The sequence below is a fragment of the Oncorhynchus mykiss genome, chromosome 15 (assembly GCF_013265735.2).
Source record: "Oncorhynchus mykiss isolate Arlee chromosome 15, USDA_OmykA_1.1, whole genome shotgun sequence".
Taxonomy (NCBI): domain Eukaryota; kingdom Metazoa; phylum Chordata; class Actinopteri; order Salmoniformes; family Salmonidae; genus Oncorhynchus; species Oncorhynchus mykiss.
Window position 1 is genome coordinate 80365633 of NC_048579.1, and position 25484 is coordinate 80391116.

Genomic DNA, 25484 nt, shown 5'->3' on the forward strand with positions numbered 1-25484 from the left:
ACAGAGAGACAGGGGTTGTCTTAACTCATAGACAGAGCCAGGGGTTGTCTTAACTCATAGACAGAGCCAGGGGTTGTCTTAACTCATAGACAGAGCCAGGGGTTGTCTTTACTCAGAGACAGAGACAGGAGTTGTCTTAACTCAGAGACAGAGACAGGGGTTGTCTTAACTCAGAGACAGAGACAGGGGTTGTCTTAACACAGAGGCAGGGGTTGTCTTAACTCATAGACAGAGAGACAGGGGTTGTCTTAACTCATAGACAGAGACAGGGGTTGTCTTAACTCATAGACAGAGACAGGGGTTGTCTTAACTCATAGACAGAGACAGGGGTTGTCTTAACTCATAGACAGGGGTTGTCTTAACTCAGAGACAGAGACAGGGGTTGTCTTAGCTCATAGACAGAGACAGGGGTTGTCTTAACTCATAGACAGAGACAGGGATTGTCTTAACTCATAGACAGAGACAGGTGTTGTTTTAACTTATAGACAGAGACAGGGGTTGTCTTAACTCAGAGACAGAGACAGGGGTTGTCTTAGCTCATAGACAGAGACAGGGGTTGTCTTAACTCATGGATAGAGACAGGGTTGTCTTAGCTCATAGACAGAGACAGGGGTTGTCTTAACTCATAGATAGAGACAGGGTTGTCTTAGCTCATAGACAGAGACAGGGGTTGTCTTAACTCATAGATAGAGACAGGGGTTGTCTTAGCTCATAGACAGAGACAGGGGTTGTCTTAGCTCATATACAGAGACAGGGGTTGTCTTAACTCATAGATAGAGACAGGGGTTGTCTTAACTCAGAGATAGAGACAGGGGTTGTCTTCACTCATAGACAGAAACAGGGGTTGTCTTCACTCATAGACAGCTTGCCAGCATATGGACTCCAGGGATGACATCTCTGTCAATAGTCAAAGCCAAAGGAGGCCATTTACTCAGGCATGCCATGAGAGGAGGGAGGCCCGATGGGTTCTGGCTGGGTCAATGGGGTCGTGCTCTCTGTATGAGGCCATCGTGATCATTGCTGCTGTACTTTAATAGTTTTTACAGGAATCAAGTCAAGACACTGCTGTCTGTCTGCTGTCTGGTACCCAGAAATCCCTGCAACATTGACCACTCTGTGGAAGAAGAATCCTATTCCCTGTATAGTGCTCTGCTTTTGACCAGTGAATAATGGTGAAGTGGTGTATGGTGGACAGTAACAGAGGAGAGGAGGTGCAGGACAGTAATCAGTCTGTCCCTAGAGGAGGTGCTGGACAGTAACAGAGGAGAGGAGGTGCAGGACAGTAATCAGTCTGTCCCTAGAGGAGGTGCTGGACAGTAACAGAGGAGAGGAGGTGCTGGACAGTAACAGAGGAGAGGAGGAGCTGGACAGTAATCAGTCTGTCCCTAGAGGAGGTGCTGGACAGTAATCAGTCTGTCCCTAGAGGAGGAGCTGGACAGTAATCAGTCTGTCCCTAGAGGAGGTGCTGGACAGTAATCAGTCTGTCCCTAGAGGAGGTGCTGGACAGTAATTAGTCTGTCCCTAGAGGAGGTGCAGGACAGTAATCAGTCTGTCCCTAGAGGAGGTGCTGGACAGTAATCAGTCTGTCCCTAGAGGAGGTGCTGGACAGTAATCAGTCTGTCCCTAGAGGAGGTGCAGGACAGTAATCAGTCTGTCCCTAGAGGAGGTGCTGGACAGTAACAGAGGAGAGGAGGTGCTGGACAGTAACAAAGGAGAGGAGCTGGACAGTAATCAGTCTGTCCCTAGAGGAGGTGCTGGACAGTAATCAGTCTGTCCCTAGAGGAGGAGCTGGACAGTAATCAGTCTGTCCCTAGAGGAGGAGCTGGACAGTAATCAGTCTGTCCCTAGAGGAGGAGCTGGACAGTAATCAGTCTGTCCCTAGATGAGGAGCTGGACAGTAATCAGTCTGTCCCTAGAGGAGGAGCTGGACAGTAATCAGTCTGTCCCTAAAGGAGGTGCAGGACAGTAATCAGTCTGTCCCTAGAGGAGGTGCAGGACAGTAATCAGTCTGTCCCTAGAGGAGGTGCTGGACAGTAACAAAGGAGAGGAGCTAGACAGTAATCAGTCTGTCCCTAGAGGAGGAGCTGGACAGTAATCAGTCTGTCCCTAGAGGAGGAGCTGGACAGTAATCAGTCTGTCCCTAGAAGAGGAGCTGGACAGTAATCAGTCTGTCCCTAGAGGAGGAGCTGGACAGTAATCAGTCTGTCCCTAGAGGAGGAGCTGGACAGTAATCAGTCTGTCCCTAGAGGAGGAGCTGGACAGTAATCAGTCTGTCCCTGGAGGGAGGTGCTGGACAGTAACAGAGGAGAGGAGCTGGACAGTAATCAGTCTGTCCCTAGATGAGGAGCTGGACAGTAATCAGTCTGTCCCTAGAGGAGGAGCTGGACAGTAATCAGTCTGTCCCTAAAGGAGGTGCAGGACAGTAATCAGTCTGTCCCTAGAGGAGGTGCAGGACAGTAATCAGTCTGTCCCTAGAGGAGGTGCTGGACAGTAACAAAGGAGAGGAGCTAGACAGTAATCAGTCTGTCCCTAGAGGAGGAGCTGGACAGTAATCAGTCTGTCCCTAGAGGAGGAGCTGGACAGTAATCAGTCTGTCCCTAGAAGAGGAGCTGGACAGTAATCAGTCTGTCCCTAGAGGAGGAGCTGGACAGTAATCAGTCTGTCCCTAGAGGAGGAGCTGGACAGTAATCAGTCTGTCCCTAGAGGAGGAGCTGGACAGTAATCAGTCTGTCCCTGGAGGGAGGTGCTGGACAGTAACAGAGGAGAGGAGCTGGACAGTAATCAGTCTGTCCCTAGAGGAGGAGCTGGACAGTAATCAGTCTGTCCCTAGAGGAGGTGCTGGACAGTAATCAGTCTGTCCCTAGAGGAGGAGCTGGACATTAATCAGTCTGTCCCTGGAGGAGGTGCTGGACAGTAATCAGTTTGTCCCATCATTTTGGTTCACATAGGATGTAACTGTACATCTAACATGGTGATCAACGTTGACACTATATTACATGAGTTTTATGGAAATGTGAAATACACATTTGGACTCTCTTGTGTTTGGCTTGCTCATATGACATATTTATTCTAATCCTCAATGTCTCATCTTTCAAAATCCATCGAGTTCTCTACATTTACAGCATTTCCCCACTCAGACAACAAAACGTGCAAAAGTGAACCAATCAGCAGTAGGGATGAGGGCAACTTGAAGTTCAGAACAGCTGTCAATCAATTCCCCCATACCGCGCTGTGAAGCACAGGGCCACGGAGTGAGGGTGGACCCTAATCAGTGATGTTGTTGTGATTGATTTCAGGGAATTATAGCTTCACTAATAATAAGATAGTTATGGATCGATCGATTGATTGATGATTATTATGGAACTCCACAGCCAGTGTGAGATGGTGAGGGATATCAGCAGGACAAGACAAAACACACCGTTTATACAACCAGACAGGATGACAGTCAGTTCATACAACCAGACAGGACGACAGTCAGTTCATACAACCAGACAGGACGACAGTCAGTTCATACAACCAGACAGGATGACAGTCAGTTCATACAACCAGACAGGACGACAGTCAGTTCAAACAACCAGACAGGACGACAGTCAGTTCATACAACCAGACAGGACGACAGTCAGTTCATACAACCAGACAGGATATCAGTCAGACACATAGCAAGGACACATCACACTCAGGGGAGATACTGTTTAATCCATTCAATATAGGGTAGTCTCTCAGTGCAAGGGCCAAACAACGATATGAAGTTGTTGCTTTGTGTTCAGGTTATGTACAGGCCGAGTGAACTTTGAACTTAACAGGAGAAAGACAAGGTGGTTCCCAGTGGACCAACTGACGGAGGGGGGAGTTGAAGCACAATGTACAGAGGTTAGGGGTCAGGGGTTGAGGACAGCTGCGTGGGTCGTCCTGGGTCGTGTTCGTTAGGTATCGAACTGAAGAGAACCATCTGGAACGGGGAGGGGACTAGCTGGACTTTAGTCCAATTAGAAATGCTAATTTCTTGGATTTCCTATTTTGTAAAACATTTTTAAACATTTTCCATAGTTTGCCTATTGAACACGCCCCTGGTCAACAGCCAACTAGATTAGACGTCTGTGGGCCAGTCAGAGCGGACAGACGAGTCATGTGATCACTATAGAACCGTGCAGAGAAGGAGCCTAGATAACACGGAGGAATGACCAACAATGTTTTCTTCATTTCAATCAACCACAAAAAGTCAATTAACAAAATTACTTGTCTATATATATATATATATATGTATATATATATATATATATATATATATATTTATAAATCTAAAAGTGCATTATGGTACAAAAATATAGAAGGTCAGCAGCACCTCGATACATTTACAAAATAAATACACGATTCAAACAAAAATAAATTACAGCAAAATGTGACATGAATAATAATCGGCATAGTCCTAACAAAACAAACCCAGAACAGGAAGGATTTCACAATTATTAAATTATGTTGCTCCGCAGAGCCGAGCGTCTGTAATTTTTATTGTCTTCGTCATTATCACTAGTCTGGTGCGTTTACAATATTTACAGAAAATAAATATTTCCTTATTTTACTTTCCGAACAATCACTATCACAGAACCCTGCAACAGGAGTGTCTGGGTGTTCATCTGAATGTCCTCAGGGTTTCTGAAACACAAGAGAGAAAGACGTCAGTTCACTGTAAAGTAGACATTCACTCAGCAATCTATCACCCAGAACCAACAACAACAACAACACCATCAGGTGTTTGTTTACCTTAGTCAGAGTGTGACAGTGTTCTAGTGCAGCGTCCCCCTCAGGCCGAAGAAGGGCCCTCGCCACTCCAGGTGGTACCCATTCCCAGGCTCCTCCCCGTCCCTCGCCCAGCCCAGTGAGCGCGCCCGCCTCTTCCTCTTCTCCCCCCCGTCCCTCCTCTCCCCCTCCCTCCTCTCCCCCTCCCTCCTCTTCCCATTCCTCCCTTTCTTTTTCTTCCCTTCCTTGGCCCTCCGCGCCCCGTCTTTGTCTTTGTATGTTTGGGACTTGTTGGTCTCCTGCGGCAGGTTGGTTCCCTCCTCCTCCATATGGAAGTTAATGGGAAGGTTTTTGGTGCCCCCTGGAGGTTTTGGGTGGGGGTGCAGGGTACCCCCAGTGGTGCCCAATCCCAGGCTGACCCCTACCCCGGCACCCGGTAGTCCCAGCCCCAGTCCGCTGCTGAACACCGGGCGGGCGGGCAGCTCCCTGATCTCAGCCGTATGGACCTCCTCCAGCAGCTCTTGGAGCCACATGCGACGCTTGAAATCCTGCAGCGTCCGGCCCTTATCGTGCATCAGCTGGGCGTGGGTCACCGAGCGCTTCCTAGGAGAGGAGAGAGAGAGGAGAGGAGAGAGGAGAGGAGAGGAGAGGAGAGGAGAGGAGAGGAGAGGAGAGAGAGAGAGAGAGAGAGAGAGGAGGAGGAGAACGGTTAGAATTGGGACATTGAACTTAGATCACCGAAGATTGAGAAACACAGACATTAGACTTTAGTTTTTCCGTTTTGTTTTCCCACACGTGTGCTCTCAGGTTTCCAATAGATGTCTCTGACCATGAGAACGACACTGTAAAGAGGCTACAGATAAACTGTTCCCTGTAAACAGCATGTTAGTAGCCTGGAATTACAACTAAAACCTTCTGTGAAATGTGTAATCACTGTGACTGATACACTAGCCAGAGAAATATCTTCGACGTTGGCATTGGCTCTCATTCAGTCAACAGTGTTCTTGTCATGCTGAATGTCACAGCCTGGCTGTACTAAAGACCCCCACCACAACTAGAAATATCAACTGTAATTTGTTCCCTGTAAACAGCATGTTAGTAGCCTGGAATTACAACTAAAACCTTCTGTGAAATGTGTAATCACTGTGACTGATACACTAGCCAGAGAAATATCTTCGACGTTGGCATTGCCTCTCATTCAGTCCACAGTGTTCTTGTCATGCTGAATGTCACAGCCTGGCTGTACTAAAGACCCCCACCACAACTAGAAATATCAACTGTAGTTTGACATGATGGTGTCGTTGCCTTCATCTCTAAAACATTTTTTTTTTTTTTTTTTATAAATCTTAAAAGTTGTCCAGTCCTCTCATTACCTCAAACAACTGACAGGAGTGAAACCTCTCGGCTCTACTCCGGTGTACAGTTGGATAGCAACAGGGACACTCTCCAAACGTCTTGAAACAATTACACATTTCAACACTCTGATCTTTCACAGGCCAAAGTAAAGTATAACTTCGCTGTTATTTCAAAAACGTTTACTCTTTGAGTCAGACCGAGATCCACGTCCCAGATATGGAGTACGGGAGGAGGGGGTCAGTCTAAATTACCATGTCCCCACTAGGGGGTCCGTCTAAATTAACATGTCCCCACTAGGGGGTCCGTCTAAATTAACATGTCCCCACTAGGGGGTCAGTCTAAATTAACATGTCCCCACTAGGGGGTCCGTCTAAATGAACATGTCCCCACTAGGGGGTCAGTCTAAATTAACATGTCCCCATTAGGGGGTCAGTCTACATGAACATGTCCCCACTAGGGGGTCAGTCTAAATTAACATGTCCCCACTAGGGGGTCAGTCTAAATGAACATGTCCCCACTAGGGGGTCAGTCTAAATGAACAACATGTCCCCACTAGGGGGTCAGTCTAAATGAACATGTCCCCACTAGGGGGTCAGTCTAAATGAACAACATGTCCCCACTAGGGGGTCAGTCTAAATGAACATGTCCCCACTAGGGGGTCAGTCTAAATGAACATGTCCCCACTAGGGGGTCAGTCTAAATTAACATGTCCCCACTAGGGGGTCAGTCTAAATGAACATGTCCCCACTAGGGGGTCAGTCTAAATGAACATGTCCCCACTAGGGGGTCAGTCTAAATGAACATGTCCCCACTAGGGGGTCAGTCTAAATGAACATGTCCACACTAGGGGGTCAGTCTAAATGAACATGTCCCCACTAGGGGGTCAGTCTAAATGAACATGTCCCCACTAGGGGGTCAGTCTAAATGAACATGTCCCCACTAGGGGGTCAGTCTAAATTAACATCTCCCTACTAGGGGGTCAGTCTACATGAACATGTCCCCACTAGAGGGTCAGTCTAAATTAACATGTCCCCACTAGGGGGTCAGTCTAAATGAACATGTCCCCACTAGGGGGTCAGTCTAAATGAACATGTCCCCACTAGGGGGTCAGTCTAAATGAACATGTCCCCACTAGGGGGTCAGCCTAAATGAACATGTCCCCACTAGGGGGTCAGTCTAAATGAACATGTCCCCACTAGGGGGTCAGTCTAAATGAACATGTCCCCACTAGGGGGTCAGTCTAAATGAACATGTCCCCACTAGGGGGTCAGTCTAAATGAACATGTCCCCACTAGGGGGTCAGTCTAAATTAACATGTCCCCACTAGGGGGTCAGTCTAAATTAACATGTTCCCACTAGGGGGTCAGTCTAAATGAACATGTCCCCACTAGGGGGTCAGTCTAAATGAACATGTCCCCACTAGGGGGTCAGTCTAAATGAACAACATGTCCCCACTAGGGGGTCAGTCTAAATGAACATGTCCCCACTAGGGGGTCAGTCTAAATGAACATGTCCCCACTAGGGGGTCAGTCTAAATGAACATGTCCCCACTAGGGGGTCAATCTAAATGAACATGTCCCCACTAGGGGGTCAGTCTAAATGAACATGTCCCCACTAGGGGGTCCGTCTAAATGAACAACATGTCCCCTCTAGGGGGTCAGTCTAAATGAACAACATGTCCCCACTAGGGGGTCAGTCTAAATGAACATGTCCCCACTAGGGGGTCAGTCTAAATGAACATGTCCCCACTAGGGGGTCAGTCTAAATGAACAACATGTCCTCACTAGGGGGTCAGTCTAAATGAACAACATGTCCCCACTAGGGGGTCAGTCTAAATGAACATGTCCCCACTAGGGGGTCAGTCTAAATGAACATGTCCCCACTAGGGGGTCAGTCTAAATGAACAACATGTCCCCACTAGGGGGTCAGTCTAAATGAACAACATGTCCCCTCTAGGGGGTCAGTCTAAATGAACAACATGTCCCCACTAGGGGGTCAGTCTAAATGAATATGTCCCCACTAGGGGGTAAATCAAATCAAATCAAATCAAATCAAATTTTATTTGTCACATACACATGGTTAGCAGATGTTAATGCGAGTGTAGCGAAATGCTTGTGCTTCTAGTTCCGACAATGCAGTAATAACAAGTAATCTAACTAACAATTCCAAAACTACTGTCTTGTACACAGTGTAAGGGGATAAAGAATATGTACATAAGGATATATGAATGAGTGATGGTACCGAGCAGCATAGGCAAGATACAGTAGATGGTATCGGGTACAGTATGTACAAATGAGATGAGTATGTAAACAAAGTGGCATAGTATAGTATAAAGTGGCTAGTGATACATGTATTACATAAGGATACCGTCGATGATATAGAGTACAGTATATACGTATGCATATGAGATGAATAATGTAGGGTAAGTAACATTTATATAAGGTAGCATTGTTTAAAGTGGCTAGTGATATATTTACATAATTTCCCATCAATTCCCATTATTAAAGTGGCTGGAGTTGAGTCAGTGTCAGTGTGTTGGCAGCAGCCACTCAGTGTTAGTGGTGGCTGTTTAACAGTCTGATGGCCTTGAGATAGAAGCTGTTTTTCAGTCTCTCGGTCCCAGCTTTGATGCACCTGTACTGACCTCGCCTTCTGGATGATAGCGGGGTGAACAGGCAGTGGCTCGGGTGGTTGATGTCCTTGATGATCTTTATGGCCTTCCTGTGACATCGGGTGGTGTAGGTGTCCTGGAGGGCAGGTAGTTTGCCCCCGGTGATGCGTTGTGCAGACCTCACTACCCTCTGGAGAGCCTTACGGTTGAGGGCGGTGCAGTTGCCATACCAGGCGGTGATACAGCCCGCCAGGATGCTCTCGATTGTGCATCTGTAGAAGTTTGTGAGTGCTTTTGGTGACAAGCCGAATTTCTTCAGCCTCCTGAGGTTGAAGAGGCGCTGCTGCGCCTTCTTCACGATGCTGTCTGTGTGAGTGGACCAATTCAGTTTGTCTGTGATGTGTATGCCGAGGAACTTAAAACTTGCTACCCTCTCCACTACTGTTCCATCGATGTGGATAGGGGGGTGTTCCCTCTGCTGTTTCCTGAAGTCCACAATCATCTCCTTAGTTTTGTTGACGTTGAGTGTGAGGTTGTTTTCCTGACACCACACTCCGAGGGCCCTCACCTCCTCCCTGTAGGCCGTCTCATCGTTGTTGGTAATCAAGCCTACCACTGTTGTGTCGTCCGCAAACTTGATGATTGAGTTGGAGGCGTGCGTGGCCACGCAGTCGTGGGTGAACAGGGAGTACAGGAGAGGGCTCAGAACGCAACCTTGTGGGGTAAGTCTAAATGAACATGTCCCCACTAGGGGGTCAGTCTAAATGAACAACATGTCCCCACTAGGGGGTCAGTCTAAATGAACATGTCCCCACTAGGGGGTCAGTCTAAATGAACAACATGTCCCCACTAGGGGGTCAGTCTAAATGAACATGTCCCCACTAGGGGGTCAGTCTAAATGAACAACATGTCCTCACTAGGGGGTCAGTCTAAATGAACATGTCCCCACTAGGGGGTCAGTCTACATGAGACACAATAGTAGTGTGTCTATTGGCTAAAGTCCTGTACACAATTCTACCAACTAATATCCATTTGTTTACTACACATCTCCACCACATCACATCTCTCACAAAGGCTATATGTATTTATACACGTTTCAGGCTTTACTGTGTATCAACAACACAGCCTTGACCAAGACTACAGAACAACACAGCATTGACCAAGACTACAGAACAACACAGCCTTGACCAAGACTACAGAACAACACAGCATTGACCAAGACTACAGAACAACACAGCCTTGACCAAGACTACAGAACAGCACAGCCTAGATCCAGACTACAGAACAACACAGCCTTGACCAAGACTACAGAACAACACAGCCTAGATCCAGACTACAGAACAACACAGCCTTGACCAAGACTACAGAACAACACAGCCTTGACCAAGACTACAGAACAACACAGCCTTGACCAAGACTACAGAACAACACAGCCTTGACCAAGACTACAGAACAACACAGCCTTGACCAAGACTACAGAACAACACAGCCTTGACCAAGACTACAGAACAACACAGCCTTGACCAAGACTACAGAACAACACAGCCTTGATCCAGACTACAGAACAACACAGCCTTGACAAAGACTACAGAACAACACAGCCTTGACCAAGACTACAGAACAACACAGCCTTGACCAAGACTACAGAACAACACAGCCTTGACCAAGACTACAGAACAACACAGCCTTGACCAAGACTACAGAACAACACAGCCTTGACCAAGACTACAGAACAACACAGCCTTGATCCAGACTACAGAACAACACAGCCTAGATCCAGACTACAGAACAACACAGCCTATGTCCAGACTACAGAACAACACAGCCTTGATCCAGACTACAGAACAACACAGCCTTGATCCAGACTACAGAACAACACAGCCTTGATCCAGACTACAGAACAACACAGCCTAGATCCAGACTACTACCAGGTAAGGACTCTTAGTTTGTTTGTGTGCTGGTATCTGCCAACACAACACTCACTGTACAATATCTGTCAACAACTGGCAACAACATCCATGAAGCTAATCAAGACAATATATTTTGTTCCAGACCTCGTGGCAGGTAATATGTGTTTGTTTGTTTGTTTGTTGACAAACACAACAGTTATTGTCCAATATCAGTGAACTATTATCTGTGTATCCATGATGCTGATCTCCTTGGCCTTCAGGATGAGATGATTCATAGCAGAGAGAGGGAGAGAGTGTTTCCACTGGGACGTCAGATTAGCCTGCTTGCTGCCAAACACAAAGAGATTACTTTTCCTTTCTTTAGGAAAATCCCCCCCCCCCCCCCCCCCCCTCCCTCGGAGAGAGCAGCATCCAGGAACTAATCCCTACTGTCACAGAGGCACCATGCTGTGTTCAAGAGCATTGGGAAACGGCAGCACGCCAACAACAACAAAATGTATTTTTTGTCCGCTGTTTCCCAAAGTTCTTGAACTTGGGATTTGATTTGAAGTCATTGTCATATATGGCAGAGGACGCTGTTATTAAAGAGAGAGAGAGCAGCTGTTACCCGGTCTGTATCATACTGGGTGAGAGCCCATGTTACCCGGTCTGTATCATACTGGGTGAGAGCCCATGTTACCCGGTCTGCATCATACTGGGTGAGAGCCCATGTTACCCAGTCTGCATCATACTGGGTGAGAGCCCATGTTACCCAGTCTGCATCATACTGGGTGGGTGTGGGTGGGTGAGGGTGGGAGTGGGTGGGTGAGGGTGGGTGGGTGGGTGGGTGGGTGGGTGGGTGAGGGAGATGAGGGTGGGTGTGGGTGGGTGGGTGGGTGGGTGTGTGTGAGGGTGTGTGAGTGTGGGTGAGGGTGGGTGGGTGAGGGTGTGTGAGGGTGTGTGAGGGTGGGTGAGGGTGTGTGGGTGAGGGTGTGTGGGTGAGGATGTGTGAGGGTGTGTGAGGGTGGGTGAGGGTGTGTGGGTGAGGATGTGTGAGAGTGGGTGAGAGTGGGTGAGGGTGTGACAGAGAGAAATGCATCCTGACTGCCACCTCCAGTTAAAATCAGTGTTTGACAGGTTTTTAGCAGTACACCAGAGACACACTGGAAACAAACCATTAGAGTATCTATGGTTACCAACACATCAGGAATATCTTTGGTTACCAAGACAGCTGGAGTAACTTGGTTACCAAGACAGCTGGAGTAACTTTGGTTACCAAGACAGCTGGAGTAACTTTGGTTACCAACACAGCTGGAGTAACTTGGTTACCAAGACAGCTGGAGTAACTTGGTTACCAACACAGCTAGAGTAACTTTGGTTACCAAGACAGCTGGAGTAACTTTGGTTACCAAGACAGCTGGAGTAACTTGGTTACCAAGACAGCTGGAGTATCTTTGGTTTACCAACACAGCTGGAGTATATTTGGTTACCAAGACAGCTGGAGTATCTATGGTTTACCAACACAGCTGGAGTAACTTTGGTTACCAAGACAGCTGGAGTAACTTGGTTACCAACACAGCTGGAGTAACTTGGTTACCAACACAGCTAGAGTATCTTTGGTTTACCAACACAGCTGGAGTAACTTTGGTTACCAAGACAGCTGGAGTAACTTTGGTTACCAAGACAGCTGGCGTATCTTTGGTTACCAAGACAGCTGGAGTAACTTTGGTTTACCAAGAGAGTGACCATAGGGGTAGTGCACTACTTTAGACCAGTTCCCATATGGTAGTGCACTACTTTAGACCAGGGTCCATAGGGGTAGTGCACTACTTTAGACCAGGACCCATAGGGGTAGTGCACTACTTTAGACCAGGACCCATAGGGGTAGTGCACTACTTTAGACCAGGGTCCAAAGGGGTAGTGCACTACTTTAGACCAGGGTCCAAAGGGGTAGTGCACTACTTTAGACCAGGGTCCAGAGGGGTAGTGCACTACTTTAGACCAGGGTCCATAGGGGTAGTGCACTACTTTAGACCAGGACCCATAGGGTAGGGCACTACTTTAGACCAGGGCCCATAGTGTAGTGCACTACTTTAGACCAGGGTCCATAGGGGTAGTGCACTACTTTAGACCAGGGTCCATATGGTAGTGCACTACTTTAGACCAGGGTCCATAGGGGTAGTGCTCTCCTTTAAACCAGTTCCATTAGGGGTAGTGCACTATAGAGTTAATAGGGTGCCATTACATACCCACCTCAGCCCTGATCTAACCCTAACCCACCTCAGCCCTGATCTAACCCACCTCAGCCCTGATCTAACCTTAACCCACCTCAGCCCTGATCTAACCCACCTCAGCCCTGATCTAACCCACCTCAGCCCTGATCTAACCTTAACCCACCTCAGCCCTGATCTAACCCACCTCAGCCCTGATCTAACCCTAACCCACCTCAGCCAGGTCAGGTATGTCCAAGCTATACCCTGACCTCTAGGGTCAGTTAGTGTCAGGTATGTCCAAGCTAACCACTAGGGCCAGTTAGTGTCAGGTATGTCCAAGCTATACCCTGACCACTAGGGCCAGTTAGTGTCAGGTATGTCTAAGCTATACCCTGACCACTAGGACCAGTTAGTGTCAGGTATGTCCAAGCTGACCACTAGGGCCAGTTAGTGTCAGGTATGTCCAAGCTGACCACTAGGGCCAGTTAGTGTCAGGTATGTCCAAGCTGACCACTAGGGCCAGTTAGTGTCAGGTATGTCCAAGCTGACCACTAGGGCCAGTTAGTGTCAGGTATGTCCAAGCTGACCACTAGGGCCAGTTAGTGTCAGGTATGTCCAAGCTATACCCTGACCACTAGGACCAGTTAGTGTCAGGTATGTCCAAGCTGACCACTAGGGCCAGTTAGTGTCAGGTATGTCCAAGCTGACCACTAGGGCCAGTTAGTGTCAGGTATGTCCAAGCTGACCACTAGGGCCAGTTAGTGTCAGGTATGTCCAAGCTGACCACTAGGGCCAGTTAGTGTCAGGTATGTCCAAGCTGACCACTAGGGCCAGTTAGTGTCAGGTATGTCCAAGCTGACCACTAGGGCCAGTTAGTGTCAGGTATGTCCAAGCTGACCACTAGGGCCAGTTAGTGTCAGGTATGTCCAAGCTATACCCTGACCACTAGGGCCAGTTAGTGTCAGGTATGTCCAAGCTATACCCTGACCACTAGGACCAGTTAGTGTCAGGTATGTCCAAGCTGACCACTAGGGCCAGTTAGTGTCAGGTATGTCCAAGCTGACCACTAGGGCCAGTTAGTGTCAGGTATGTCCAAGCTATACCCTGACCACTAGGACCAGTTAGTGTCAGGTATGTCCAAGCTGACCACTAGGGCCAGTTAGTGTCAGGTATGTCCAAGCTGACCACTAGGGCAAGTTAGTGTCAGGTATGTCCAAGCTGACCACTAGGGCCAGTTAGTGTCAGGTATGTCCAAGCTATACCCTGACCACTAGGGCCAGTTAGTGTCAGGTATGTCCAAGCTATACCCTGACCACTAGGACCAGTTAGTGTCAGGTATGTCCAAGCTGACCACTAGGGCCAGTTAGTGTCAGGTATGTCCAAGCTGACCACTAGGGCCAGTTAGTGTCAGGTATGTCCAAGCTGACCACTAGGGCCAGTTAGTGTCAGGTATGTCCAAGCTATACCCTGACCACTAGGGCCAGTTAGTGTCAGGTATGTCCAAGCTATACCCTGACCACTAGGACCAGTTAGTGTCAGGTATGTCCAAGCTGACCACTAGGGCCAGTTAGTGTCAGGTATGTCCAAGCTATACCCTGACCACTAGAGCCAGTTAGTGTCAGGTATGTCCAAGCTGACCACTAGGGCCAGTTAGTGTCAGGTATGTCCAAGCTATACCCTGACCACTAGGGCCAGTTCCTTTTACATAACAGTAAAACCATTGAATAGTATCCATCATCACACTAAAACTGAAAACATCATGAAAAGTAATATTCTCAATTATTTTCCTTAGAAAAGATTAACATTAGATCAAGGAAAGAACTGGTCACATCATTTATTAATTTCTCCAAGTTCTTCCAAAGCCACGGAGCAGATATTTACTTGTCCCAGTGCAATAATATCCTGGTAAGAGACTACCTCCCGTACAGAGAGATGTTTGAAAGGAGCTGTGTTTATATACATACAGACCATTTCCTGTGATTCTCAGGGAGAGTGAGGCAGGGAACTGAACAGGCTTGGTCTTTGAAAAACGATCTCCCTGTTGATTTTTTTTTTTTTAACCTTTAATAAAGCCCAACATCAAACACTGCCCAAGGCACAACTAGAAGAGAGGAAGGAGGGGAAGAGAGGAAGGAGGGGAAGAGAGGAAAGCATTAAGAAAAAAAAGGGGTTGGATACATCCTGATGTGGCACGATTCCAACAGAACAGACCTTTTCTTGGCCTACCTGATGATAATTGTTTCTCTGTGCGGGGTAAAGGGGGGAAAAAGGGGAGGCAGAGGGAACGAGAGAACGAAATAGTACACTGTGTTTACTCCTACCCACTAGGCATGTCATTTCTCTGCTCTGTCTGATTGAAGCTCTATCCAAACCTTGGCAGACCGTTTGCTAAAGCTTTAATTTGGCTCCTGATGCTTGGTGGCCCAGGTCCAACACTATCGTTAGGGTGAGTCCTGACTCCTGATGCTTGGTGGCCCAGGTCCAACACTATCGTTAGGGTGAGTCCTGACTCCTAAAGCTTGGTGGCCCAGGCCCAACACTATCGTTAGGGTGAGTCCTGACTCCTGATGCTTGGTGGCCCAGGCCCAACACTATCGTTAGGGTGAGTTCTGACTCCTAAAGCTTGGTGACCCAGGTCCAACACTATCGTTAGCGTGAGTCCTGACTCCTAAAGCTTGGTGGCCCAGGTCCAACACTATCGTTAGGGTGAGTCCTGACTCCTAAAGCTTGGTGGCCCAGGTCCAACACTATCGTTAGGCTGAGTCCTGACTCCTGAGACTTGGTGGCCCAGGCCCAACACTATCGTTAGGGTGAGTTCTGACTCCTAAAGCTTGGTGGCCCAGGTCCAACACTATCGTTAGGGTGAGTCCTGACTCCTAAAGCTTGGTGGCCCAGGCCCAAAACTATCGTTAGGCTGAGTCCTGACTCCTGAGACTTGGTGGCTGGGTTCCAATACATTTGATTGACTCAGTGTTTGTCCTATTTTGAAGCTGTCAACACTGTGTTTGATGTTAGCTGAGATCATACGTGGTCTGGAGGGGTTAGATAGTGTGGTGGGATACAGTAACTCCATTGTTGAGGACTCAACTCTCCTTCTGGTAAAGTACATCACACAATGATAACTTAATAAAATGATAATTTTCTGGGACAGCACAGGGTTATGCTTGAGAAACAGACCAAACAAAAGGCTTTCACCTTTTGTATTGTTACAAACAAATGTGATTTTATCATGTTTAAAAAAAAATCGCAATCTTTCATTTAATTGGATGCTCCCTCACAATCCAACTCAGTTCAGATCACTGCTGACTCTTTCGTCCAGACTGTAACTACCAAACCCCACAGCTCTGTCTCCTAACAGTAAGGACCTACCAGACCCCACAGCTCTGTCTCCTAACAGTAAGGACCTACCAGACCCCACAGCTCTGTCTCCTAACAGTAAGGACCTACCAGACCCCACAGCTCTGTCTCCTAACAGTAAGGACCTACCAGACCCCACAGCTCTGTCTCCTAACAGTAAGGACCTACCAGACCCCACAGCTCTGTCTCCTAACAGTAAGGACCTACCAGACCCCACAGCTCTGTCTCCTAACAGTAAGGACCTACCAGACCCCACAGCTCTGTCTCCTAACAGTAAGGACCTACCAGACCCCACAGCTCTATCTCCTAACAGTAAGGACCTACCAGACCCCACAGCTCTGTCTCCTAACAGTAAGGACCTACCAGACCCCACAGCTCTGTCTCCTAACAGTAAGGACCTACCAGACCCCACAGCTCTGTCTCCTAACAGTAAGGACCTACCAGACCCCACAGCTCTGTCTCCTAACAGTAAGGACCTACCAGACCCCACAGCTCTGTCTCCTAACAGTAAGGACCTACCAGACCCCACAGCTCTGTCTCCTAACAGTAAGGACCTACCAGACCCCACAGCTCTGTCTCCTAACAGTAAGGACCTACCAGACCCTACAGCTATGTCTCCTAACAGTAAGGACCTACCAGACCCCACAGCTCTGTCTCCTAACAGTAAGGACCTACCAGACCCCACAGCTATGTCTCCTAACAGTAAGGACCTACCAGACCCCACAGCTCTGTCTCCTAACAGTAAGGACCTACCAGACCCCACAGCTCTGTCTCCTAACAGTAAGGACCTACCAGACCCCACAGCTCTATCTCCTAACAGTAAGGACCTACCAGACCCCACAGCTCTGTCTCCTAACAGTAAGGACCTACCAGACCCCACAGCTCTGTCTCCTAACAGTAAGGACCTACCAGACCCCACAGCTCTGTCTGCTAACAGTAAGGACCTACCAGACCCCACAGCTCTGTCTCCTAACAGTAAGGACCTACCAGACCCCACAGCTCTATCTCCTAACAGTAAGGACCTACCAGACCCCACAGCTCTGTCTCCTAACAGTAAGGACCTACCAGACCCCACAGCTCTGTCTCCTAACAGTAAGGACCTACCAGACCCCACAGCTCTGTCTCCTAACAGTAAGGACCTACCAGACCCCACAGCTCTGTCTCCTAACAGTAAGGACCTACCAGACCCCACAGCTCTGTCTGCTAACAGTAAGGACCTACCAGACCCCACAGCTCTGTCTCCTAACAGTAAGGACCTACCAGACCCCACAGCTCTGTCTCCTAACAGTAAGGACCTACCAGACCCCACAGCTCTATCTCCTAACAGTAAGGACCTACCAGACCCCACAGCTCTGTCTCCTAACAGTAAGGACCTACCAGACCCCACAGCTCTGTCTCCTAACAGTAAGGACCTACCAGACCCCACAGCTCTGTCTCCTAACAGTAAGGACCTACCAGACCCCACAGCTCTGTCTTCTAACAGTAAGGACCTACCAGACCCCACAGCTCTGTCTCCTAACAGTAAGGACCTACCAGACCCCACAGCTCTGTCTCCTAACAGTAAGGACCTACCAGACCCCACAGCTCTGTCTCCTAACAGTAAGGACCTACCAGACCCCACAGCTCTGTCTCCTAACAGTAAGGACCTACCAGACCCCACAGCTCTGTCTCCTAACAGTAAGGACCTACCAGACCCCACAGCTCTGTCTCCTAACAGTAAGGACCTACCAGACCCCACAGCTCTGTCTCCTAACAGTAAGGACCTACCAGACCCCACAGCTCTGTCTCCTAACAGTAAGGACCTACCAGACCCCACAGCTCTGTCTCCTAACAGTAAGGACCTACCAGACCCCACAGCTCTGTCTCCTAACAGTAAGGACCTACCAGACCCCACAGCTCTGTCTCCTAACAGTAAGGACCTACCAGACCCCACAGCTCTGTCTTCTAACAGTAAGGACCTACCAGACCCCACAGCTCTGTCTCCTAACAGTAAGGACCTACCAGACCCCACAGCTCTGTCTCCTAACAGTAAGGACCTACCAGACCCCACAGCTCTGTCTCCTAACAGTAAGGACCTACCAGACCCCACAGCTCTATCTCCTAACAGTAAGGACCTACCAGACCCCACAGCTCTGTCTCCTAACAGTAAGGACCTACCAGACCCCACAGCTCTGTCTCCTAACAGTAAGGACCTACCAGACCCCACAGCTCTGTCTCCTAACAGTAAGGACCTACCAGACCCCACAGCTCTGTCTCCTAACAGTAAGGACCTACCAGACCCCACAGCTCTATCTCCTAACAGTAAGGACCTACCAGACCCCACAGCTCTGTCTCCTAACAGTAAGGACCTACCAGACCCCACAGCTCTGTCTGCTAACAGTAAGGACCTACCAGACCCCACAGCTCTGTCTCCTAACAGTAAGGACCTACCAGACCCCACAGCTCTGTCTCCTAACAGTAAGGACCTACCAGACCCCACAGCTCTGTCTCCTAACAGTAAGGACCTACCAGACCCCACAGCTCTATCTCCTAACAGTAAGGACCTACCAGACCCCACAGCTCTGTCTCCTAACAGTAAGGACCTACCAGACCCCACAGCTCTATCTCCTAACAGTAAGGACCTACCAGACCCCACAGCTCTGTCTCCTAACAGTAAGGACCTACCAGACCCCACAGCTCTGTCTCCTAACAGTAAGGACCTACCAGACCCCACAGCTCTGTCTCCTAACAGTAAGGACCTACCAGACCCCACAGCTCTGTCTCCTAACAGTAAGGACCTACCAGACCCCACAGCTCTGTCTCCTAACAGTAAGGACCTACCAGACTCTACAGACGAGGGGCCCCATGAACCCTCCTGAGTCCTACTCTACAGACTCTTCAGGATTAACCCCCTCCTGGGTCCTACTCTACAGACTCATCAGGACTAACCCCCTCCTGGGTCCTACTCTACAGACTCATCAGGACTAACCCCCTCCTGGGTCCTACTCTACAGACTCTTCAGGACTAACCCCCTCCTGGGTCCTACTCTACAGACTCTTCAGGACTAACCCCCTCCTGGGTCCTACTCTACAGACTCATCAGGACTAACCCCCTCCTGGGTCCTACTCTACAGACTCATCAGGACTAACCCCCTCCTGGGTCCTACTCTACAGACTCTTCAGGACTAACCCCCTCCTGAGTCCTACTCTACAGACTCAACAGGACTAACCCCCTCCTGGGTCCTACTCTACAGACTCATCAGGACTAACCCCCTCCTGAGTCCTACTCTACAGACGAGGGGCCCCATGAACCCTCCTGGGTCCTACTCTACAGACTCATCAGGACTAACCCCCTCCTGGGTCCTACTCTACAGACGAGGGGCCCCATGAACCCTCCTGGGTCTTACTCTACAGACGAGGGGCCCCATGAACCCTCCTGAGTCCTACTCTACAGACTCATCAGGACTAACCCCCTCCTGAGTCCTACTCTACAGACTCATCAGGACTAACCCCCTCCTGAGTCCTACTCTACAGACGCGGGGCCCCATGAACCCTCCTGGGTCCTACTCTACAGACTCATCAGGACTAACCCCCTCCTGGGTCCTACTCTACAGACTCATCAGGACTAACCCCCTCCTGGGTCCTACTCTACAGACGAGGGGCCCCATGAACCCTCCTGAGTCCTACTCTACAGACTCATCAGGACTAACCCCCTCCTGGGTCCTACTCTACAGACTCTTCAGGACTAACCCCCTCCTGGGTCCTACTCTACAGACTCATCAGGACTAACCCCCTCCTGGGTCCTACTCTACAGACTCTTCAGGACTAACCCCTTCCTGAGTCCTACTCTACAGACTCATCAGGACTAACCCCCTCCTGAGTCCTACTCTACAGACTCATCAGGACTATCCCCCTCCTGGGTCCTACTCTACAGACTCATCAGGACTAACCCCCTCCTGGGTCCTACTCTACAGACTCATCAGGACTAACCCCCTCCTGGGTCCTACTCTACAGACTCATCAGGACTAACCCCCTCCTGGGTCCTACTCTACAGACTCATCAGGACTAACCCCCTCCTGGGTCCTACTCTACAGACTCATCAGGACTAACCCCCTCCTGGGTCCTACTCTACAGACTCATCAGGACTAACCCCCTCCTGAGTCCTACTCTACAGACGAGGGGCCCCATGAACCCTCCTGGGTCCTACTCTACAGACTCTTCAGGACTAACCCCCTCCTGGGTCCTACTCTACAGACTCATCAGGACTAACCCCCTCCTGAGTCCTACTCTACAGACGAGGGGCCCCATGAACCCTCCTGGGTCCTACTCTACAGACTCATCAGGACTAACCCCCTCCTGGGTCCTACTCTACAGACTCATCAGGACTAACCCCCTCCTGAGTCCTACTCTACAGACGAGGGGCCCCATGAACCCTCCTGGGTCCTACTCTACAGACTCTTCAGGACTAACCCCCTCCTGGGTCCTACTCTACAGACGAGGGGCCCCATGAACCCTCCTGGGTCCTACTCTACAGACTCATCAGGACTAACCCCCTCCTGGGTCCTACTCTACAGACTCATCAGGACTAACCCCCTCCTGGGTCCTACTCTACAGACTCATCAGGACTAACCCCCTCCTGGGTCCTACTCTACAGACGAGGGGCCCCATGAACCCGCTACTCTCTCTCTCACCGTCTGTTAGTCGCCAGGTTCAAAGCTCCTCCTGGGACGGCCCAGCAGCACCTGGTTCTAATCTCCTTTCAGACGCCCTTTTTTCCCAGGAACCAGGAACAAACCTGTCAACACTGCAGCCAAATCATTGTCAGATGTTACTGCTCACACCCCTCCCTCTGAGCAGGGATGCTACCCTGATCCACTTAGATAGACACTGGTTCCATCCTGGCACCCTAGTCCCTAAAAAGTGCAGTGGGCCCTGGTCAAAAGTAGTGTACTATATAGGGGGTATTCGGGTGTCATTCCAGACCAGCCATAGACTCTCTCCACATAGAGAACCTACATAGAGAACCTACATAGAGATCCTACATAGAGATCCTACATAGAGATCCTACATAGAGAACCTACAGCGCCATAATATCAAGTCTCACAGATGTGTCAATGTTATGAGGCTTCACCTTTACCAGCTCTTACCCACATCCTCTCCTCTCCTCTCCTCTCCTCTCCTCTCCTCTCCTCTCCTCTCCTCTCCTCTCCTCGCTCTCTGGCTGTCTATGGCTTCATTAAACCTTCCTCAGTCAGAGACCAGAGAGAGGGAGGACAGGACACGCAGAGAACCACTGCAGCCTGTGTCAGAAATGATCTGTCTCAGAGATATTATCTGTGTCAGAGATATTATCTGTCTCAGAGATAGTATCTGTGTCAGAGATAGTATCTGTCTCAGAGATAGTATCTGTCTCAGAGATAGTATCTGTCTCAGAGATAGTATCTGTCTCAGAGATAGTATCTGTGTCAGAGATAGTATCTGTGTCAGAGATAGTATCTGTCTCAGAGATAGTATCTGTCTCAGAGAAATTATCTGTGTCAGAGAAAGTATCTGTGTCAGAGATATTATCTGTCTCAGAGATGGTATCTGTGTCAGAGATATTATCTCTCGCAAGATGGTATCTGTGTCAGAGATATTATCTGTCTCAGAGATGGTATCTGTGTCAGAGATATTATCTCTCAGAGATATTATCTTTCCAAGGGGAAAAGCTCTCAGAGCATGTTTTTCATTCTGGCTCTCATGGGTTTCAAGGAGCATGTCCAAAATGGCCCCCTATTCCCTTTCTAGCTGCCCTATGGGCCCTGGTCAGAAGTAGTACACTGCATAGGGGATAGGTTGCTGTTTGAGCCTCACTACACAGGGCTGTCGGGACTTGAAAGAGGGTTTACTCTGTTAGGCATAATACAGTCCCACCAAGAGCGCTGGGTTTAGTTTGGTCGGCCGCCTGGCCGTGCATCAGCACTATTCAACCCTCTTTATCCTGACAGACACCAGGCAGCCAGCGGGGGCCCAGAGATACCTGAACAACTACAACAGACCGTGAGGTGGGGGGGGGGGGGCAGCCCAGAGATACCTGAACAACTACAACAGACCGTGAGGTAGGGAGGGAGCAGCTAGCAGGGGGCCCAGCCCAGAGATACCTGGACAACTACAACAGACCGTGAGGTGGGGAGGGGGGGCCCAGAGATACCTGAACAACTACAACAGACCGTGAGGTGGGGAGGGGGGGCCCAGAGATACCTGAACAACTACAACAGACCGTGAGGTACGGAGGGAGCAGCTAGCAGGGGGCCCAGAGATACCTGAACAACTACAACAGACCGTGAGGTAGGGAGGGAGCAGCTAGCAGGGGGCCCAGCCCAGAGATACCTGAACAACTACAACAGACCGTGAGGTAGGGAGGGAGCAGCTAGCAGGGGGCCCAGCCCAGAGATACCTGGACAACTACAACAGACCGTGAGGTAGGGAGGGAGCAGCTAGCAGGGGGCCCAGCCCAGAGATACCTGAACAACTACAACAGACCGTGAGGTAGGGAGGGAGCAGCTAGCAGGGGGCCCAGCCCAGAGATACCTGGACAACTACAACAGACCGTGAGGTGGGGAGGGGGGGCCCAGAGATACCTGAACAACTACAACAGACCGTGAGGTGGGGAGGGGGGGCCCAGAGATACCTGAACAACTACAACAGACCGTGAGGTAGGGAGGGAGCAGCTAGCAGGGGGCCCAGCCCAGAGATACCTGGACAACTACAACAAACCGTGAGGTAGGGAGGGAGCAGCTAGCAGGGGGCCCAGCCCAGAGATACCTGAACAACTACAACAGACCGTGAGGTAGGGAGGGAGCAGCTAGCAGGGGGCCCAGCCCAGAGATACCTGGACAACTACAACAGACCGTGAGGTAGGGAGGGAGCAGCTAGCAGGGGGCCCAGCCCAGAGATACCTGAACAACTACAACAGACCGTGAGGTAGGGAGGGAGCAGCTAGCAGGGGGCCCAGCCCAGAGATACCTGGACAACTACAACAGACCGTGAGGTAGGGAGGGAGCAGCTAGCAGGGGGCCCAGCCCAGAGATACCTGAACAACTACAACAGACCGTGAGGTAGGGAGGGAGCAGCTAGCAGGGGGCCCAGCCCAGAGATACCTGAACAACTACAACAGACCGTGAGGTGGGGAGGGGGGGCCCAGAGATACCTGAACAACTACAACAGACCGTGAGGTAGGGAGGGAGCAGCTAGCAGGGGGCCCAGCCCAGAGATACCTGAACAACTACAACAGACCGTGAGGTAGGGAGGGAGCAGCTAGCAGGGGGCCCAGCCCAGAGATACCTGAACAACTACAACAGACCGTGAGGTAGGGAGGGAGCAGCTAGCAGGGGTCCCAGCCCAGAGATACCTGAACAACTACAACAGACCGTGAGGTAAGGAGAGAGCAGCTAGCGGGGGCAACTACAACAGACCGTGAGGTAGGGAGAGAGCAGCTAGCGGGGGCAACTACAACAGACCGTGAGGTAGGGAGGGATAGGTGTGAAGAGACACCAAACTAACTAACAAGCAAACAAGGACATTTCTGTTTTTAGCCGGTGGTCCAAAACCCCCTGCATGGCTAGGAGAGGAGGGGAGGAGGGAAGAGGCGAGGAGGGGGGACCCCCGGGGGGGAGACCGCCTAAGACGGCCCAAAGCGGCCCTAAACGAGTGCTTGGGAACTGGCGGGAGGGAAGGAGGGAAAGGAGGGTGGTTGTGGGGATTTGACTCGCTTTATCACAGAGGGCTTTTTACCTCTCTCTCTCTCTCTTCCCCCCTCTCTCTCCCTCTCTCTCTTCCCCCCTCTCTCTCCCTCTCTCTCTCTCTCCCTCTCTCTCTTCCCCCCTCTCTCTCCCTCTCTCTCTTTCCCCCCTCTCTCCCTCTACCCTCCCTCTCTCCCTCTTCCCCCCCTCTCTCGCTCTCTCTCTCCCTCCCCCCTCTCTCGCTCTCTCTCTCTCTCTCTCTCTCTCCCTCCCCCCTCTCTCCCTCTTCCCCCCCTCTCTCTCACTCTCTTTCCTCTCTCTCTCCCCCCCTCTCTCTACCGCTCTCTCTCTCCACCTCTCTCTCTACCGCTCTCTCCCTCCCTCTCTCTCTACCCCTCTCTCTACCCCTCTCCCCCCCTCTCTCTCTCCCCCTCTCTCTCTACCCCTCTCCCTCTACCCCTCTCTCTCCCTAAGTACACACACAGGTGGGTGAACTCTATCTAAACAGCTGGCGGCACGGTCCACAAATGAGCACATGTTCCAGCCTGTTAGAGGCACCACTGCCTCGCCCCCCCACCATGAGACACGACTTTAATACGGAATAAAACGAATACCAATAAAAAATACATTACATAATATGAATAATAATTCAAATAATATTACAAATTAATAAAACAAATATTAATAAAAAATACATTAAATAATATTAATAATCATTAAAATAATATTACAAATTAATAAAAAATACATTTTTTAAATAAAGTTTGATCAGTAACAACAACAAGAAACTGATTTTTTTTAAATATAGTTTGATTATTAGTAATTACAATATGGGGAAACTAATTTATTTGCCTCATATTCCCGTTCTCTGCCTCTTTTAATATTGATAGAGGACCGTGACGAACTTGACGGATATACTCGTCAAAGTGATATGAAATAGGAACTTACATCCTGTTGGCGAGCCCATCGATTGGCCGTCCGTAGTGAGGAACAGGGGAACACAGTAAGAACACAGCGAAGCACCACAGCTGGACGACTCTCCTCGACCACAACATCTTGGACGAAGTCTGCTGCAAACAACAACGTACCAAATGCTGCGTTTAAAATGCGGAATAACGTCTCACATTATGAGATTATTACAAAGTATCGTTCAAAACACAACCAAACTTTACAGATAAAATAGATTTATTTTAATTATTGAAATGTGGAATATTCATTAGCCTTTTTTTTTTTTTTTTGGGCAGGCGGGCAGGGGGACTTATTTTCAAGACAGATTTTTCAAAGCTATGAAATGTCCCTGTGTTTATATATTTCTATGTCTTCTAGAACAACAACAACAAAAAACACACAATCTGTAATGTTATTCCTGTTGAATAACTGTAAACAGACAACGCTGGTATTGATTTAAACCACAGTATATTAATAAGGGGAGAGTCCTGTCTCCACCAACTGGTCTCCACATAGTTCCTGCAGGAGAACGTTCCTGCCAGTTCTACAGACCTCAGCAGCTCTACTGAACTCAAACTAGAACCAGACCCAGCATGTCTCTATCTCAGCTAATCAACCATTCCACCAAGTCCACTTTACCACAAAAAAAAAACCCTGCTCAGTTCCGCTCTGCT

The 25484-nt window shown here is 49.4% G+C and overlaps 1 protein-coding gene and 1 long non-coding RNA gene across 2 annotated transcripts in view; both read right to left on the bottom strand.

The window, feature by feature from the left end:
* Positions 1 to 3676: 3676 nt before the first annotated feature.
* Positions 3677 to 4859, bottom strand: LOC110516866. Its single transcript, XR_002472471.2, has 2 exons — positions 4762 to 4859; positions 3677 to 4653 (listed from the first exon to the last, which is right to left on the bottom strand). It is a non-coding gene; the product is annotated as an uncharacterized LOC110516866 (long non-coding RNA).
* Positions 4860 to 4934: 75 nt separating this feature from the next.
* LOC118936542 (parathyroid hormone-related protein-like) overlaps positions 4935 to 25484 on the bottom strand; it is a gene marked incomplete at its 3' end in the record, with an annotated part of 21175 nt that continues 625 nt past the window's right edge. The window contains exons 2-3 of the mRNA XM_036945567.1: positions 24811 to 24932; positions 4935 to 5340 (exon numbers count right to left, since the gene is read on the bottom strand). Of these exons, the coding sequence (XP_036801462.1) occupies positions 4935 to 5340; positions 24811 to 24917 (513 nt within the window). The remainder of the gene's footprint in view (positions 5341 to 24810; positions 24933 to 25484) is intronic.